Source organism: Electrophorus electricus, chromosome 18 (genome assembly GCF_041902795.1).
Source record: "Electrophorus electricus isolate QZ-2024a chromosome 18, ASM4190279v1, whole genome shotgun sequence".
Lineage (NCBI taxonomy): Eukaryota > Metazoa > Chordata > Actinopteri > Gymnotiformes > Gymnotidae > Electrophorus > Electrophorus electricus.
In genome coordinates this window covers 15,599,831-15,617,496 of record NC_137514.1, presented here as the reverse complement: position 1 = coordinate 15,617,496, position 17,666 = coordinate 15,599,831, and the positions used below count along the sequence as shown (strand labels likewise).

The window sequence follows — 17,666 nt, the reverse complement described above, 5'->3', positions numbered from 1 at the left end:
ACAGCCACTCTCATAAAGGTTTGTTTGCTTTTGTATCTGCTGTTGAAATAAACACAATAATTGTCTTTCATCATAAAAAGAAAAGCCCTAAAACAATAACTAAAAAATGCTCTGAAGACAAATAAAAATATTTATAGAAATTGACTTGCCTTTCATGATGATTCTTCTTTTTCTTCTTCTTCTTATTGTAAGCCTACTCGTGGTTAGTTATAGGAGACTTGCATTTATTTCTGTATGTATTTATTTTATTCATGTTCATCAAGCACTTAATATGTGAGATCAAAGCATGCTTTTCATGCATTTATTTCCATAATCTCATTATGGTCTTTTTTTTTTCCTGAACTCCTGAAGTTACCCATCTGGAACCCCATAGTTAATTTGTTTGCTGTACCATACACCAGGCCCTTTTAACAGATATCATATCATATAACAGTATCTACAGTGGCATGCAAAGGTTTGGGCACATCTGGTCAAAATGCATGTTACTGTCAACTGTTAAGCAAGTTGAAGATGAAATGCTCTCCAAAAGGCATAAAGTTTAAGATGACACATTCCTTTTGTATTTTAAACTGAAACTTTTTTTTTTTTTTTTTTTTTTTAACATCTTTTACATTTTCAAAATAACAAAAAAGGAAAAGGGCCTAAAGCAAAACTTCGGGCACACTACATGCTTAGTACCTAGTAGCACCCGCTTTGGCAAGCATCACATTTTGTAAACACTTTTTCTAGCCAGCCAAGAGTCTTCTGATTCTTGTTTAAGGGATTTTCATCCATTCTTCATTGCAACAGTCTTCTAGTTTTGTGAGATTCCTGGGCTGTCTTGCATGCACTGTTCTTTTGATGTCTATCCACAGATTTTCAATGCTGTTTGGATCAGGGCACTCTGAGGACCATGGTAAAACCTTCAACTTGCACCTTTTGAGGTAGTTTATTGTGGATTTTGAGGTGTGTTTAGGATCATTATCCATTTGTAGAAGCCGTCCTCTTTTCAACCTCAGCATTTTTACAGAATAGTGTTATGTTTGCTTCCAGATTTTGCTGGAAATTCATTGAATCCATTGTTCCCTCTACCCATGAAATGATTCTGAAATGTTTTATGGCCTTCCAGACCCCTTATCTTGACTGCCACTATTCCTGTTAAGCACCATTTTATAATTACATTTCAAACTCATGAAATGGCAAACTGAAAACACATTGTTGTCTTCCTATAGCTTTCTCCTGTTTTATAGGCCTGAAGTATTTTCATTTTCATTTTGCTAGGCAGCGGCTTAGAAGAACCCATGGCTGCTGGTTTCTGGGACAAGGTTAGAGGAGTCTGGGTATTTATAAAGCTTTGAAATTTGCATCATGTGGCCTTTCCTAACAATGTTTGTAAACAAGCCATAAGCCTAACAGGCTAATGAAGGTCTGAGACTGTCGTCAAAGTTATTTGAGTGTTCAAATCTCCTAGGTACTCTTTTTTTTTTTTCCACAATTGTATAAAACAAACTAATACACTGACATTGCTGAAAATGTTGAAAAGTGTGTTTCATCATTTTTGACCTGACATTTAAACAAGATGTGCGTGCACGCAAACATACACACATAATAATGGTGAGTGTATGCTACTGATTGAACTCAAACAAAATTAAAATGCTCTTTTGAATATGCAGTATCTTCCCTTTATGACCTCACACATTATCAAAGTTTACAAACAATAGAAGAACAATTTCACACAAAAGCAACATTTTCTGCAAGCATTGTTTGCTAATGGTGAATGCAGCCAGAAACTTTAAAGGTGCTGCATATGACAATACCCCCAGTTCTCTTTTTTTGCAGAATCCATGGGTACACATCTCAATGCCAAACAGCTTGTAGATGTGCATTTTTCCAGATGCTCAGAAGTGAACACGAGAACAATGATTTAGAAGAGGAGGAGGTGTCTGAAGGAGATGAGGAAGAATTCAACCCAGAGCATGGTGCATCATCGTCAGGTGAAGAGAAAATCCCTCAAGGTGAAACAAACATTTTTGTCCAAACTGTGGCCATAAGAAAGGTCTAGGAGAAGTGAATGAAATGTCTTTCATACCTCTACAACACTGGACCTGAAGTAACAGTGGATACAGACTGATTCCATTCAAAGGTACATTTTTAATTCCATATATGTAATGTAAACTGATATTCATTGTTAATTTTAGAATGTATTATTGTTGATTTATGTTCTTCATGCTTTTGTTTTATCTATTATTTCATGTTCATGTTTTATTTATTATTTTACTTCTCTTTATTGTTGTTGTTTACATGCCTTATGGATAGCGGTAATGGTTCAAAAATGTGAGAGGACTAGTATTTTGTCGTTGAAAAGTTATTTGAGTGTTCAAATCTCCTAGGTACTCTTTTTTTTTTTTTTCTGAAAATGTTGAAAAGTGTGTTTCATCTTTTAACTTTATGCTTTTTGGAGATAATTTCATCTTCAACTTGATTAACTGTTCACAGTAACATATATTTTGTCCAGGGGTGCTCAAATCTTTGCATGCCACTGTATGACTGCACTTCTATTTTGTTCTTTCAGAAGACAGCTTAAATCTTTTTATTAACAATTTCCTTCTTTACCCTCACAATATGTTCTTAGCCAAATCTGTCTTCTTCTTGATTATGCGATGGTCTATTTTTTCTACTGTGTGTATGTGTGGGTGCGTGTGCGTGTCGGTGTGTGCGAGCGTATCTCTGCATTTGCATTTCCTGAAAGAAAAGGGATGAAAGAAATAACTACAAAGAATCACAATAGCACTGGAAGAACAAGTACAATTTATCATTTATTTATTCAGGGTTTGACAAATATTACTGACACATGGTTCTAAGCTATCACTTTTGAACATGCCTTCAAATCACTTTGGCATCCACTGTTGAAAACACGACTATCGGTACGACACAAGCTTTAAGGTTTTCCACAAATTTAATAATAAATGGCTTACAGTTTTTGATTCCAAATGCAACTGTCCCTTCATGTCTCTTGAAGACAGAAATAAGTCAACTCTCATTTTGTTGTGGCTGGTTTTACAGTTTGGCCACAAGATGGCAGCAAAGGTCCATCTATCACAGCATCCCAATCAGTATTGGTGGGTTTTACTTGATATCATTTAGTTAATTTATTTTTCTTGTTAATTTATTTGAAATGTACTTCTATTCCTCCTCCTCCTCCTCCTCCTCCTCCTCCTCCTCCTCCTCTTCCTGCTGTTAATAATAATAATAATAATAATAATAATAATAATAATAGTGGTAGAGATAATGTTAACAAAAATATTCATGATAATAAGGTTGTTTCCTTGTGCTGAGTTCAGGTTGCCCTCCAGTACCGGTTTCAAGCTTTACATTTTAAGTAAAGCTGCTTGACAGTGATGATGAAATTCCCAATACAGCAGATGATTCATACTCTTTACAACATTTTATTGAGCATTTTTTTAGACTGCAGTCTTTGAAGGCCTTTGAAGGCTGTATTCAACCTTTAGGGCATACAAGTGTGTTTTCCTATGATTTACAAGCGTAGTGATGTCCTTTATTAATGCTTGAAAAGTATCCCATGTTCATTACTTTGGAGCATTCTCTGTCTGGGTTTTCATGTAGCAATTGAACATACACATCTAGAACTCTCTTGAGACACATTTCCAAGTCCTCATGAAAGGTCAGTATGATGTGCCATTGCATTGGAATATGTTCATTGGTCCTTGTTGTACAACAGTGGTTATCAGCAGCATAAGGCCTCAATGGATGAGGGCACATGGATGGAGTTATGGTATGTGAAAAAAGCAGTTAAGCTGCCACTGTTGCAGCAGAAGATGAAAGTGAGAAGACAGCAGATGAGTATGCAATGTGATAAAAAAAAAAAAGGTTTGCCTGTTTTCTGTTTGTAGAGGTCATATGAGGCTAGACATAAAAGTAGGCCTAGACCATGAAGAATGGAATGAGTGACGTGCTATCAAAGCAGTTTGAGTTGCCTGCAAAGAATAATTGTCCTCTATGTGGCCTTGACCCCACTGCCTCAATCTATTTGTGTGTTTTCCTAAAAATGTAATGCTCTGTCCATTTCTGTTATTAATTTGAAACTGACATCTTCCAACCTAGAAATTTGAAACCCATCATGTTTCTCTAACCTGAACCACATGCTGTTCTTGGATTGGTGGGAACCCTAAGAGGCCTAGTGAACACACGGATTAGGAGTGTGCATATAATTTCTATATTTTCCAGCAAGAGACTTTAAACTTGGGGGGTTTCAGCACCAGTGCTGAGGATCTACTTCCATTCTGACTCTTCTTCTTATTAGTGGCAGTAGTAACAGTAGTAGGCCATCTTATGCTGCACTGAATCTTTTGTTGTCTTTGTTTGTTTGTTTGTTATCGTTCTTTTTCTTCCCTTATGTTGTTGTTCGTTATTATTGTCTAAGATATCTTATATTTTACATATATGAATTGTCGTTTTTGTGAAATAGTATGGAGTTTTTATTCCAGTCTGGCTAAGTGTGGTGCTGGAGGCGTTTGGAGGCGCGTGGTCTTTAGCTCCGCCTCCTCGAGTGCCCCTTGTCTTCAACCAGGTCCTTTAGTCGAGAATAATAGTGCCGCTCTGGGTATGGAGGCTTCATTATTTCACTTTTCTTCGAATAGTGTGAGAAGGCTAAGGGATGTCTGGCAGAGGAAAGGGTGGTAAGGGTCTGGGGAAAGGTGGCGCTAAGCGTCACCGTAAAGTACTCCGCGACAACATCCAGGGTATCACTAAGCCAGCTATTCGCCGTCTGGCTCGTCGTGGCGGTGTGAAGCGCATCTCCGGTCTGATCTACGAGGAGACCCGTGGCGTGCTGAAAGTGTTTCTGGAGAACGTCATCAGGGACGCGGTTACCTACACCGAGCATGCCAAGAGAAAGACTGTCACCGCCATGGATGTGGTTTATGCTCTGAAACGCCAGGGACGTACTCTGTACGGCTTCGGAGGGTAAACACTGAGTTCAAACGAAACCAACGGCTCTTTTAAGAGCCACCCATACATTCAGTTAAAGAGTTGTTCCGTGCGGCTATGGCCGCCTATAAGCGCCCAAAGGACTTATTGTCCTATATTGATAAGGGCTGTTTGCATGTTGTATACATGCAGATCCCAGCCCAAAATAAGTCACGATAATGTTTAAAACATATTTCCCAAAGTAAGAAAGGAAGCAAAGAATAAGCATTGTGGAGACTTGGTTTGGCTTTCTGCGCCTCCTTCCTAAGAAGGGGCGGGAAAGTTAAAGATAGACATGGCAGGGCGGGATTAAGAGGTAAACGCTATGGAGTGGCGGAGCAACGATAGGAGGTTCCTGTGAGAGGAGGGGTTGTTTTCTAGCCAATGATGGCTTGTCATGACCGAGGAGGCGAGGGTATGTTCTAATTAGAATACCAGAGTCTAAATAAACTGGGTGTGCACGCGCCGTTTCTCATTCCGTTGTGGTTTATTCAACGACGAACGTCATGCCCGAACCAGCGAAGTCCGCCCCGAAGAAGGGATCTAAGAAAGCGGTGACCAAGACGACTGGTAAAGGAGGCAAGAAGCGCAGAAAGACCAGGAAGGAGAGTTATGCTATCTACGTGTACAAAGTCTTGAAGCAGGTCCACCCCGACACCGGTATCTCTTCTAAGGCTATGGGGATCATGAATTCCTTTGTGAATGATATCTTCGAGCGCATCGCTGGTGAGGCTTCTCGTCTCGCTCACTACAACAAGCGTTCGACCATCACCTCCAGAGAGATCCAGACGGCCGTGCGCCTGCTGCTTCCCGGTGAGCTGGCTAAACACGCCGTATCTGAGGGTACAAAGGCCGTCACCAAGTACACCAGTTCCAAGTAAAGCGTCATAGTGCGACTTGACTACCCCAAAGGCTCTTTTAAGAGCCACCCACGTTTTCACCAAAGACATTTTCCATCGTGTGGGTGTGCATGTACCGTAAAACGAGAAAAGGAAAGGAGTAGTAGCTGAAGTAGCGCTTGTGTTTTTGTGCGCTGTGCCGTCGTCTTTCTTCCCTTTGTGCGCTTTGACGTCGTCCGTCTTCCCCTTTCCCGCGCGTTTTATTAAATTATTTTCGTGTGCTTTATTCGGCCGCATGTATCTTGTAATTTAAATGAAACTTGAAGTTCTTGAGATTGGGATTTGGAAACCCGTTTCTACTCCCCAGAGCTGGGTCACAGTCTTGTATGAAACCTTTTTTTGGTTGTCTTTGTTTTTTTGTTTTTTATATGCATTTTGTCACTTTAGGACAAGTATCTTTGTGTATATATATTATTGGCTCTGATGTAACCTACAAGTATGTGAAGTCACCATGACAATTGTTGTAATCTTTAATCTTCATTGCCCACATTGACATTTCCTGTTGTTACATTTTATTAGTAGCTATTAATATTCTTTTCACATCTTTTGCCATGTTTGCAGTAGATGAAGCCTAGTCATTTGCTGGGAAGGGTTAAGGATTGCATCCCATCATATATTGCGCTAAAGAAGTAAGTTAGGAGAAAAATGTCCAGATAGGCCTTGTAGTGATATTCTATTTGGAAGTAGGTTACACATGTGCCATACCATGGAAGTGTGGTACTGGAAATGTTATTGGGGTTTGTAAGAGGGTAAAGCTAGGAAAGAGATTAGGCTAATGCAGAATTCAGGGTTATGAAGAGGTCAAGTTATTTCCCATTATGATGAAAAACAACTTGGGGTAATCCAATGTAGGGTTCTGATGAAGTTATGGTTATTCACTCTAGGGTAGGAGTGAACTTGGGTTTACTCAAATAAGGGTTCTGATGACATCAGGGTAATGCCCATTAGGTTTAGAGTGTACTTTGGGGTTATTCAGATGAGGGTTCTGATGACATCAGGGTAATGCCCATTAGGTTTAGAGTGTACTTTGGGGTTATTCAGATGAGGGTTCTGATGACATCAGGGTAATGCCCATTAGGGTTAGCGTGAATTTGGGGTTATTCAAATGAGGGGTCTGATGGGTTCAGGGTAAATCACTTTAGGTTTAGAGTGAACTTGGGGGTTATTCAGATGAGGGTTCTGATGACATCAGGGTAAGGCACATTAGGGTTAGCGTGAACTTGGGGTTATTCAAATGAGGGTTCTGATGAGGGCAATTCACGTTAGTGTTGGAACATCATTACCCCCAGCAGTGATGTGAGCTCAGACACCTGACAGTGCTCACGTGGTTGCCTCCCCTGATGAGGTGCACCTGATGCCAGACAAATAAGAGGACGGCCACCTGTCGAGGAGCGCCAGCTCAAGTGAGAGTGCCAGGTTTGGGGGCTTCCTTTGACTAAAACTGGGCTGATTTGACAGACACTTGTGTTTTTAAATGATTTTATTACGTTTTCATATCACAAAAACAAGCAATGAAAACATTATATACGAATGGCATTATAAAGCAATATTTCATAAGAGAGAATCTATACTTTATAATAATTTTATCTGTCAGTTCTCATAATTTTCATACGAAAAGTAAAGTAAGATTACATATGGGCCAAGTCACAGATAAGCATCTTACATGAAATTCTCCAAAATGTTTACACTTCACACATATCCATAGTACAAACTTTTTTTTAAAATTTCCCACATTTCACCTCGTCATCCTTTTGTCTCTCTTTTTTAAAAAAATTACTATACATTGTTTCACTACTTGTTCACTAGACAAAAAAATATTTTCCATAGTCATTTTAGCTCTTGTAGACCCAATTTGCTTCACAATTGTGCAGGTATACCTATCTAAAACAAAATGATCTTTTTACAATGTATGTTCACATTATAAGCACGATATATTATGTTTTTGTGATTAAATTGTTTCTTCCCTATTGTTTCTTCCTTTGTTTCTTCCCTATTGTTTCTTTCCCTTTACAATTAAGCATTGGACATTCGGCCGTCTTCACAAAGCAACTCCGTTTAACCACAGACATCGTTGGTAGCCTAGCCACTTCAGCAAGCCACATCCTAGCCTTTATTTTCTCTGAAACATGTTCTCCTGATAGCAAATTCAACAGATTTTTATTCTCCCTTTCATCGCAATCCCCAGACTGTATCTGCCCTCTGTACTTATGATCTGCTATACTTTTATAAATAGTTTTATTCGATTGCGTTCTCCAATCGATCTTCCAACTTTTACATTTATCAACAAAATCTGAGCACAAAAGTTTATAGTATGGTACATTCTTCCTTTTCTTTCCTTTCTTCTTTTCCCAGTCTGAGATTTCACCAATTCATTTAGCTTTCCTACCAGTGCTTGTATTGACATGTCTACAAAAACTTATTTTTAATTAAAGCCTCCATTTTCTTTATTCTTATATACACATTCCCTTTTTGTAGCTTCTCTGTTATTACCCCACATTGTTCTAATATATATTTTATTCAGTTCGGTCACTATTTTGTTCCGCTGGAGGAAAAACGATGGACAGAAACAATAGTTTTGATAAAACGAATGTCTTAATTAGTTTGATCTTCGATTTGTAGCTCACACCCCAGTGTATAATTCTCTTTGATTCCTCTGTGATTTCCTGTAGCTTCCTCTGCCAGTTGCTCTCAACTAAATTTCCGTTACCGATATAAATTCCAATGATTTTAATTTCCTCATGCATACTGATACATAGAGCACTCCTTCCTCCTTGTTCCCCAATCCAAACCGCCTCAGTCTTGGAATGATTCAAAGATGCCTCGGATACACGTTTGTACAAGTCAAAATGTTCGCACATCCCATCTAACTCTTTTTGAGTTGTTACATCATCTGCATTAACTGTTCACAGTAACATATATTTTGACCAGGGGTGCCCAAGCTTTTCTTTTGCATGCCACTGTATAACTGCAATTCTATTTTGTTCTTTCAGAAGACAGCTCAAATCTTTTTATTAATAATTTCCTTCTCTACCCTCACAATATATTCTTAGCCAAATCGGACTTCTGCTTGATTATGCGATGGACTGTGTGTGTGTGTGTGTGTGTGTGAGTGTGTGAGTGTGTGTGTGTGTGTGTGTGTGTGTGTGTGTGTGTGTGTGTGTGTGTGTGTGTGTTTGTTTTGATGTAGCTCAGCATTTGCATTTCCTGAAAGAAAAGCTTGCAAAGGGATGAGAGAAATAATGTTACACTCCTGGAGTGCTTTGCAGTAGGTTCTGCAAAGTTTGTCAGCAAATTAGATTTACTTAAAGGTTATTGGCAGGTCCCTCTTACTGATCATGCATCAGAGATCTCTGCTTTTGCTACCCTGGACACCTTTCTGCAATACATTTATGCCTTTTGGATTGCGTTTATGAAAGGTGTATTGAATTGTGAAGCTTATCTCGATGACCTTGTTGTATATTCAGATACATGGGAACAGCATTTGAAGACACTGGAGACCGTAATCTCTAAATTGCGAGATGCTTCATTAGTGTTAAATTTGGAAAAGTGTGAATTTGAGGACAAGCGTGGTTCGCTACCTTGGAAAACAGTGGGACGTGGACAGGTGCGTCCCTTGGATGCTAAGGTAGAAGCCATCAAAGCTTTTCCAGTTCCTCGGACAAAACGGGACCTACGTCGGTTTTTGGGGATGGCTGGCTACTATCGTTGCTTTTGTAAAAACTTTTCAGATGTTGTCTTACCTTTGACTTCACTTTCATGCAAAAACACTTCTCTTGTATGGACTCCAAACATCAGTTAGCTTATAGTACCATTGAGAAAGAAGCCCTTGCACTCCTTTTTGCTCTGCAACACTTTGAAGTGTATCTTGATGGTAGTTCAGATCTAATCACTGATTATACTGACCATAATCCTTTGGTGTTTTTGAACAAGATGTGTAACCAGCGACTCGTACGATGGTCAATGATTGTCCTCTCAATCCTCTCAAGATGGTTCATGAAAAAGGTGTAGCGAATGTGATGCTGACGCATTGTTGAGAATTTAAGGTATGCTGGAGTCGTGTTTCCCCCAGTTCTCACACGTAAGTTGGGTGTTACACTCCTGGAGTGCTACAGTGTGCTCCTGATCCAGTTCTGCATTTGGGGCTGTCTGTGCACCTCGTTGCTAGCCCCGCCCCTCATTGAGTGATTGCTGGGATTGCTGTGGCTTATATAAGGACCCTGCTGCAAGAAGCCAGTGGCTTGCCCAAGCTCCTTTTTGTGTTAGTGTTTTGCTATATGAATTGAGAGTTTGAAATCTTTGCTGTGCTTTCCTTGTCTGTATGTTAGTATTCCCTATGTTTTGTTTATGATTGTGATCGCTGTGATAGTTGAACGGTTTTTGTGTATGTTTATGTATAGTTACTGATTGTAGGGAGTGGTGCCTGTTGGTTTGGGGTTATTGTCTGTTTATTGTCAGGGAGTTAGTGTAGGATTGTATTTTATTTTTGTCCTGTAAAGTGTATTTAGTTGTGGTGTTTCTTCTGGTAGTGTGGGTTTTGTTTATTTTGGCAACTCCTGAAGTAATTCAGTGTTTGTAGGTAGATGTGTGTGTCTTTGTTCACCATTTAAATACACATTTCACCTCATCTACCAGTTTAGTCTTGTGACTAATTATTCCACCTACCATCCTGCTACCAGTCTTTTCAAAATGCTGTTGCGACCTCATCGCCTAGACAGGGTCGTAACAATAAATACGACGAATAACAATAGCACTGGAAGAACAAGTACAATAAGAATGTACAATTTTTCAAACCCCTGAATAAATAGTCTAATATTACTGACACATGGTTCTAAGCTATCACTTTTGAACAAGCCTTCAAATCACTTTGGCAACCACTGTTGAAAACAGGACTATCATTATGACACGGTGCACAAGCTTTAAGCTGTACCACAAATCTAATAATAAATGGTTAACAGTTCTTGATTCCAAATGCAACTGTCCCTTCAGGTCTCTTGAACACAGAAATAAGTCAACTCATTTTGTGGCTGGTTTTATAGTTTGGCCACAAGATGGGAGCAAAGCTCCAACTAGCAGAGCATCCCAATCAGTATTGCAGTGTTTTACTGGGCATCATTTAGTTGCATTTTTTTTTTTTAATGTATTTGATCACTTTATATGACTACACAAAGACACTTGTGTTATATATATTTGTGTGTGTGTGTGTGTGTATATATGTATGTATTTATGTATGTATGTTTGGTTCTGATGTAGCCTACAAGCATGTCAAGTCACCTTGGCAACTATTGTTGTAATCTTCATTGCTCACATTATGGCATTATTTCTTGTTGTTACATTTCATTAGTAGCTTTTAATATTATTTTCACTTATTTTGCCTTGTTTGTAGTAGAAGAAGCCTAGTCATCTGCTGAGAAGGAATAACTTACTTCTTTAGTGCAATATATGATGGGATGCAATCCTTAACTTCTTCAGAACCCTAATGACAAGAAGAGACAAAGTTAGTTTTTGTGATGCCCTGTCAATACCTTCTGTATTGCTTTGTGCACTTTGAATGCCAATAGATAAACTTGCCTTGTGATTTTTCATTTTAGGTCAACACCTTATTGATGACATGATCCAGAAAATGTTCAAAAGAACATGCATAAGGTTTGTTTAGTGGGTCAGATCTACAAAATTATTGTAATTAGTTTATTTATTTATTTTTTTAAATATGATGTGATTCTATGAGTCACAGTCCTGTGGCTCAGTAATCGCACTCCCAGAATACACATATCTTGCACAACTCCAACTTCTCTCTCTCTATCTGTCTCACACATGCATATATATGTGCGCATTCACATGCTAGGTTTTCCAAGACTTCTCCGTCTCTTGCATGGGACATTATAGATGCATCTTGCGAATGCAATGTGGGGCAAAGGGGTCACGTAGCCCTAGACCATTCAGAATGGAATGAATCAACTGCTATGAAACTTGTAGGAATTGCCTGTAAAGAATAGCTGTGATCTGTATGCAGTACAAAGAGTGGGCAAATGCTAAACATCTCTTAAGGTGAGTTTGGGGTTATTCAAATGAGGGTTCTGATGAGGTCAGGGTAATTCACTTTAGGGTTAGAGTGAATTTGTGGTTATTCAAATGAGGGTTCTGATGAGGAAGGTTAATTCACTTTTGGATTAGATGGAACTTGGGGTTATTCAAATGAGGGTTCTGATGAGGTCAGGGTAATTTACTTTAGTGTTAGAACTTGGGCTCCCAGCAATGACGTGAGTTCTCACGTGGTTGCCTCCCCTAATGGGGAGCACGTGATTCCAGCCCAATTAGAGGCCAGCTACCTGACAAGGAGCGCCAGGTTTTGGTGGCTTTACTTTGACTAAGACACTTGGCTGCGGGAAGTACACTCTCAGCCACTCTCTCCTGCACCTGTGTTTTACTCGCACGTACATAAGGCCTTTTTCAACTAGTACACACACCACTGCCGCACTCTTAGCACCTCCATGCTTTTGCTCAGGCTCTCCTTCAACGCGCATATTGGGACTTGCTAGATGTATGCCTTCATTTCTCACATTTTCACGCCCCACATGCCTAGAAATACACCATATCTTATTTGGAGCGGCAGTCGCGCAGTACCGTTTTGTGGCAGCTGTGCAAAACAAGATCGGGCTGCACGGGCTTTTCTGGCACGCAAGTGAACCACAGAGCCCATTCTTGCGAAACGCGTTGTTTGACGACTTACAAATTGTTTTAGCATGTATATTTAGGCCCGGATTTGTCATGAGAAAACACAAGTGCGAGCAGCTCACGGAAGCACAGACGCTGAGTGCTGGGCGGGTTGAGTCTACACCGTCCTCATGCGGCTTTTAAGGCCGGCCCCTCGCTAGGAGGGAGGTTCAACTCAACAGAGCAGTGTGTGCGACGTAGAGTACTGTTTGCGCGCGTCTATTTCTCGTAGTTAACACGACGATGGCAGAAGTAGCTCCAGCCCCAGCCGCCGCTGCGCCGGCCAAGGCGCCTAAGAAGAAAGCTGCCGCTAGACCCAAGAAAGCGGGACCCAGCGTCGGTGAGCTTATCGTCAAAGCTGTTTCTGCTTCCAAAGAACGGAACGGGGTCTCTCTCGCCGCTCTGAAGAAAGCTTTGGCTGCGGGTGGTTACGACGTGGAAAAGAACAACTCTCGCGTCAAGCTTGCTATCAAAAGCTTGGTGACAAAGGAAACTCTGGTGCAGACCAAAGGAACCGGTGCCTCTGGCTCTTTTAAGCTCAACAAGAAGCAAGACGAAGCCAAGAAAAAGCCCGCTAAGAAAGCCGCGCCTAAGGCGAAAAAAGCGCCCGCCAAGAAACCTGCCGCGGCTAAAAAGCCCAAGAAGGTAGCGGCAAAGAAGCCCGCCTCCGCCGCTGCAAAGAAGTCGCCCAAGAAGGCGAAGAAGCCTGCTGCCGCCGCGAAAGCCACCAAGAGCCCCAAGAAAGCAAAGAAGCCGGCCACCCCGAAGAAGGCAGCCAAGAGCCCCAAGAAGGCAAAGACCGCCAAGCCCAAGACTGCCAAACCAAAGGCTGCAAAGGCGAAAAAAGCTGCCCCCAAGAAGAAGTAAACGTGCATGTTTTCATGTCTTGGTATCCCCAAAAGGCTCTTTTAAGAGCCACCCACTTTTCTCTTCCAAAGAGCGGTTTTCTTTACACTCTCGAAATGGTTACGAGCGAATTAATACGGCCAAGTGTGTAATCGGAGTTTATTTTAACGTGCGATTTCTTCCATAGACGTACTGAGTGGACACGGAAAAGAAAAGTGAAGCATTAGATGGTGTTTGTATTGAATGGAATTTTTTTTTAATACGGTCAATTTAAAAATGGAAAGGAAAACGAGGACCAATTCCATTTTGCATAGAAATATTGTACAGCCTAAGCAGATTTCTGTGCCGTTTATTTCTCCCTTTCCATTATTAAGAAAATTCAATTCAACGCAAACACTCCACCACAGAAACCTCACAAACAATATCCACCGGAGGACCCAGACTACCTTCACGCTATAGATTACTAATTAACAATACAATTTATATCTGTAAATTAGGTATACATTATCCATTTATATATCCAAAAGAGTCCAGGGAAATTTCTTTTTTCCTCTCATATCAATCGTCTTCAACCTTTGTAACTCACACACAATCTGTTTAAACACTATTTCTGCAGGTATTATACATTGTTCAATAATCATCTTACGTCGTGTTTTCCCAATCTTCGAATTTATCACACAAACAATCATCCAACAAAAGTCCTTTACATTCTCAGTCAAATTCTCATTAAACACTCCATACATAATACTTTTGCTGTTACGACCGCATTTAAACCCAATACCTTCCATTTTCTCCCAAATTTCAATAGTCCTTGTGCACGGCAGTAATAAATGTTCTATCGTTTCATCGGCCATGCAATTATACATCGGACATTCCTTAGTTGTAACAAAACAACTCTATTTGACAATACATCGTACAGGCAATCTTCCAAAAGATATAAGCCATGCCGTACCTCGAACATTCTCTCCTGTCTTTATCATACATGTACGTATCATGAAAAGACTTAATAATAATAATAATAATAATAATAATAATAATAATAATAATAAAAATACAAATAACTTGGAAGTATTTAGACTATTTGCTCCAAACTGAAATCCATATGAAGAAGAATGACAAGAACTGGAAGTGATTCCGTATGGGAGGGAGAGTTGCAGGCTAAGGAAAGGGAGGCCGGCTTTGGAAGTGGACGAGTGCTTCGCGATTGGTTATTCGTCCTGTCCTCCTTAGCCAATAGGAGAGCTGTTGATTTTGCTATATCTGAAGCGCTCGTAGGTGATAGGCGATTATTTCAGCTTTGCTCTCAAGACGCTGTTGTACCCATAATGAGTGGAAGAGGGAAGACCGGTGGTAAGGCTAGGGCTAAGGCCAAGACTCGCTCCTCTCGCGCTGGTCTGCAGTTTCCTGTGGGCCGTGTGCACAGGCTTTTGCGCAAAGGTAATTATGCCGAGCGCGTTGGTGCCGGTGCTCCGGTCTATTTGGCTGCTGTGCTGGAGTATCTGACTGCTGAAATTCTCGAGTTGGCAGGCAACGCCGCCCGTGACAACAAGAAGACCCGTATCATTCCTCGTCATCTGCAGCTCGCCGTGCGTAACGACGAAGAGTTGAACAAGCTGTTAGGAGGGGTGACTATTGCTCAAGGTGGCGTGCTGCCCAACATTCAGGCTGTTCTGCTGCCCAAGAAAACCGAGAAGGCGGTCAAGACCAAGTAAATTCACCTCTGCTCCGTTGTCTGCAGATCCCAAAGGCTCTTTTAAGAGCCACCCACACTGACTGAGGAAGTGCAACTTTTTAATGTTACTGTCTGTTCTACCTTGCATTTTTCTCGAGGGCACTAAATGACTAACGGGCACCGCTGTCCATTACCACGCCACGTCTGAGCACACGTACACCTTCCCCGTTTTTACGCGCCCAATAGCATTTGATGAAAGCAAGCTAGTACTCGTACATTTATATACGTACTTGTAGAAGTGCTGTGTGTGTGTGTGTATATATTTTATTTATATATATATATAAATAAGATGCTGTTGGTGCTACAAACATGTAAAAAAAAAAAAGTAACCGGGAGTACGTTCAACAATGTACACTGCAGGCACATAAAGAGCACGGCTCAAAAGTAGGCTTACTGGCTTGCTTTTTTGAAATGTGCGCGTAGTGGAACACGGGCCAATTGACTTGATGTGACGTATCTTTATTTGTCCAATGGACGGCATGCTTACTGAAGACGCCCAATGAGCGCAGGTCGGCGTTATGGCTTAAAAAGGATGTCGTCGTGGTTGTGTCTTATTCTCTTTCTTCGTCAGTTAAGAGTAGAATTGCGTCGCTATGGCAAGAACAAAGCAGACCGCCCGTAAGTCCACCGGTGGTAAAGCCCCGAGGAAGCAGCTTGCCACCAAGGCCGCTCGTAAGAGCGCCCCAGCCACCGGCGGCGTGAAGAAGCCTCATCGTTACAGGCCTGGTACCGTAGCTCTGAGGGAGATTCGTCGTTATCAGAAGTCGACCGAGTTGCTGATCCGCAAGCTGCCCTTCCAGCGCCTGGTGAGAGAAATTGCTCAGGATTTCAAGACCGATCTCCGTTTCCAGAGCTCTGCCGTCATGGCCTTGCAGGAGGCTAGCGAGGCATACCTGGTCGGCCTGTTCGAGGATACTAACTTGTGCGCTATCCACGCCAAGAGAGTCACCATCATGCCCAAGGACATCCAGTTGGCCCGCCGCATTCGCGGAGAGCGTGCTTAAACTGCTCGCTCGGCGTAATATCCCAAAATACCCAAAGGCTCTTTTAAGAGCCACCTAAATTGTTTCGCTGCAAAATGAGCAAGTCGCCTTGGCAACGCTTCTCACCGATACGTCGTTATTATAACGTGCATCTGACATGTGCTTCTAGATTACGGGCAACCTAGTTTGCTATGAGGGTTAATTCCATAGCTGAGAAACTATGGCAACGGTAAGGAGCGTTGTATTGTGAGTCGACAAGAAACTTTGTAGTAAGGTCGTCTGGGTTAGCGGTGCTCTAGCGGGAGTATGACGTTCACGTCATCAAAATGTATCACTGAGAAACGAAACTGATACAAGTCTTTCAGAGATGTCAGTGTCTTTTCTTCGACTGAAATAAATATGTACTGGTGCTATTAACTAAATTCTAGACACGGACGTGGTTTTCAGACCTGTTCTCTATTAACCTTTGTGTCTTGGTGGTAACACAACTTTCATGGAAAAAATGAACAAAAACAATGTTTCATTTTTTAAATGATTTGTTTTGTTTTCTGTGAAAGTCGTTAGCTTTCAAGTTGCGGAGAACTATTTATTTAGTGGTGGCTCATTTTTGATCAGAATGCTGTCAGAATATAAATGTATAATGCAGAACAATTAGCCAGTTTCTCTTGGGAGAAACAACAACAACAAAAAAACAACACCAACAATAATAATAAACCTATGGAATGGGTATGTCCTTCTCAGAAATAATTTCTAGGCTTAGCTGACAGCCACTCTCATAAAGGTTTGTTTGCTTTTGTATCTGCTGTTGAAATAAACACAATAATTGTCTTTCATCATAAAAAGAAAAGCCCTAAAACAATAACTAAAAAATGCTCTGAAGACAAATAAAAATATTTATAGAAATTGACTTGCCTTTCATGATGATTCTTCTTTTTCTTCTTCTTCTTATTGTAAGCCTACTCGTGGTTAGTTATAGGAGACTTGCATTTATTTCTGTATGTATTTATTTTATTCATGTTCAACAAGCACTTAATATGTGAGATCAAAGCATGCTTTTCATGCATTTATTTCCATAATCTCATTATGGTCTTTTTTTTTTTCCTGAACTCCTGAAGTTACCCATCTGGAACCCCATAGTTCATTTGTTTGCTGTACCATACACCAGGCCCTTTTAACAGATATCATATCATATAACAGTATCTACAGTGGCATGCAAAGGTTTGGGCACATCTGGTCAAAATGCATGTTACTGTCAACTGTTAAGCAAGTTGAAGATGAAATGCTCTCCAAAAGGCATAAAGTTTAAGATGACGCATTCCTTTTGTATTTTAAACTGAAACTTTTTTTTTTTTTTTTTTTTTTTTTTACATCTTTTACATTTTCAAAATAACAAAAAAGGAAAAGGGCCTAAAGCAAAACTTCGGGCACACTACATGCTTAGTACCTAGTAGCACCCGCTTTGGCAAGCATCACATTTTGTAAACACTTTTTCTAGCCAGCCAAGAGTCTTCTGATTCTTGTTTAAGGGAT

General features: G+C 40.6%; 4 protein-coding genes and 1 pseudogene across 4 annotated transcripts; all 5 read left to right on the top strand.

Moving 5' to 3' along the window:
• The first annotated feature begins 4,654 nt into the window (after window positions 1-4,654).
• On the top strand, window positions 4,655-5,028 carry LOC145652012 (histone H4). The gene has a single exon (XM_081700970.1). The coding sequence runs from the start codon at window positions 4,655-4,657 to the stop codon at window positions 4,964-4,966; it is 312 nt and encodes a 103-aa protein (XP_081557096.1). The 3' UTR covers window positions 4,967-5,028.
• A 427-nt stretch (window positions 5,029-5,455) lies between these two features.
• Window positions 5,456-7,833, top strand: LOC145652011 (histone H2B 1/2-like). The gene has a single exon (XM_081700968.1). It carries the CDS (start codon window positions 5,472-5,474, stop codon window positions 5,844-5,846), a length of 375 nt encoding a protein of 124 aa, XP_081557094.1. The 5' UTR covers window positions 5,456-5,471; the 3' UTR covers window positions 5,847-7,833.
• Window positions 7,834-12,538: 4,705 nt separating this feature from the next.
• LOC118242674 (histone H1 pseudogene) lies at window positions 12,539-13,613 on the top strand (annotated as a pseudogene).
• Window positions 13,614-14,746: 1,133 nt separating this feature from the next.
• On the top strand, window positions 14,747-15,289 carry LOC145643298 (histone H2A). The gene has a single exon (XM_035534801.2). The coding sequence runs from the start codon at window positions 14,747-14,749 to the stop codon at window positions 15,131-15,133; it is 387 nt and encodes a 128-aa protein (XP_035390694.1). The 3' UTR covers window positions 15,134-15,289.
• A 196-nt stretch (window positions 15,290-15,485) lies between these two features.
• LOC118242683 (histone H3) lies at window positions 15,486-17,036 on the top strand. The gene has a single exon (XM_081700965.1). The coding sequence runs from the start codon at window positions 15,747-15,749 to the stop codon at window positions 16,155-16,157; it is 411 nt and encodes a 136-aa protein (XP_081557091.1). The 5' UTR covers window positions 15,486-15,746; the 3' UTR covers window positions 16,158-17,036.
• The last annotated feature ends 630 nt before the right edge of the window (window positions 17,037-17,666 follow it).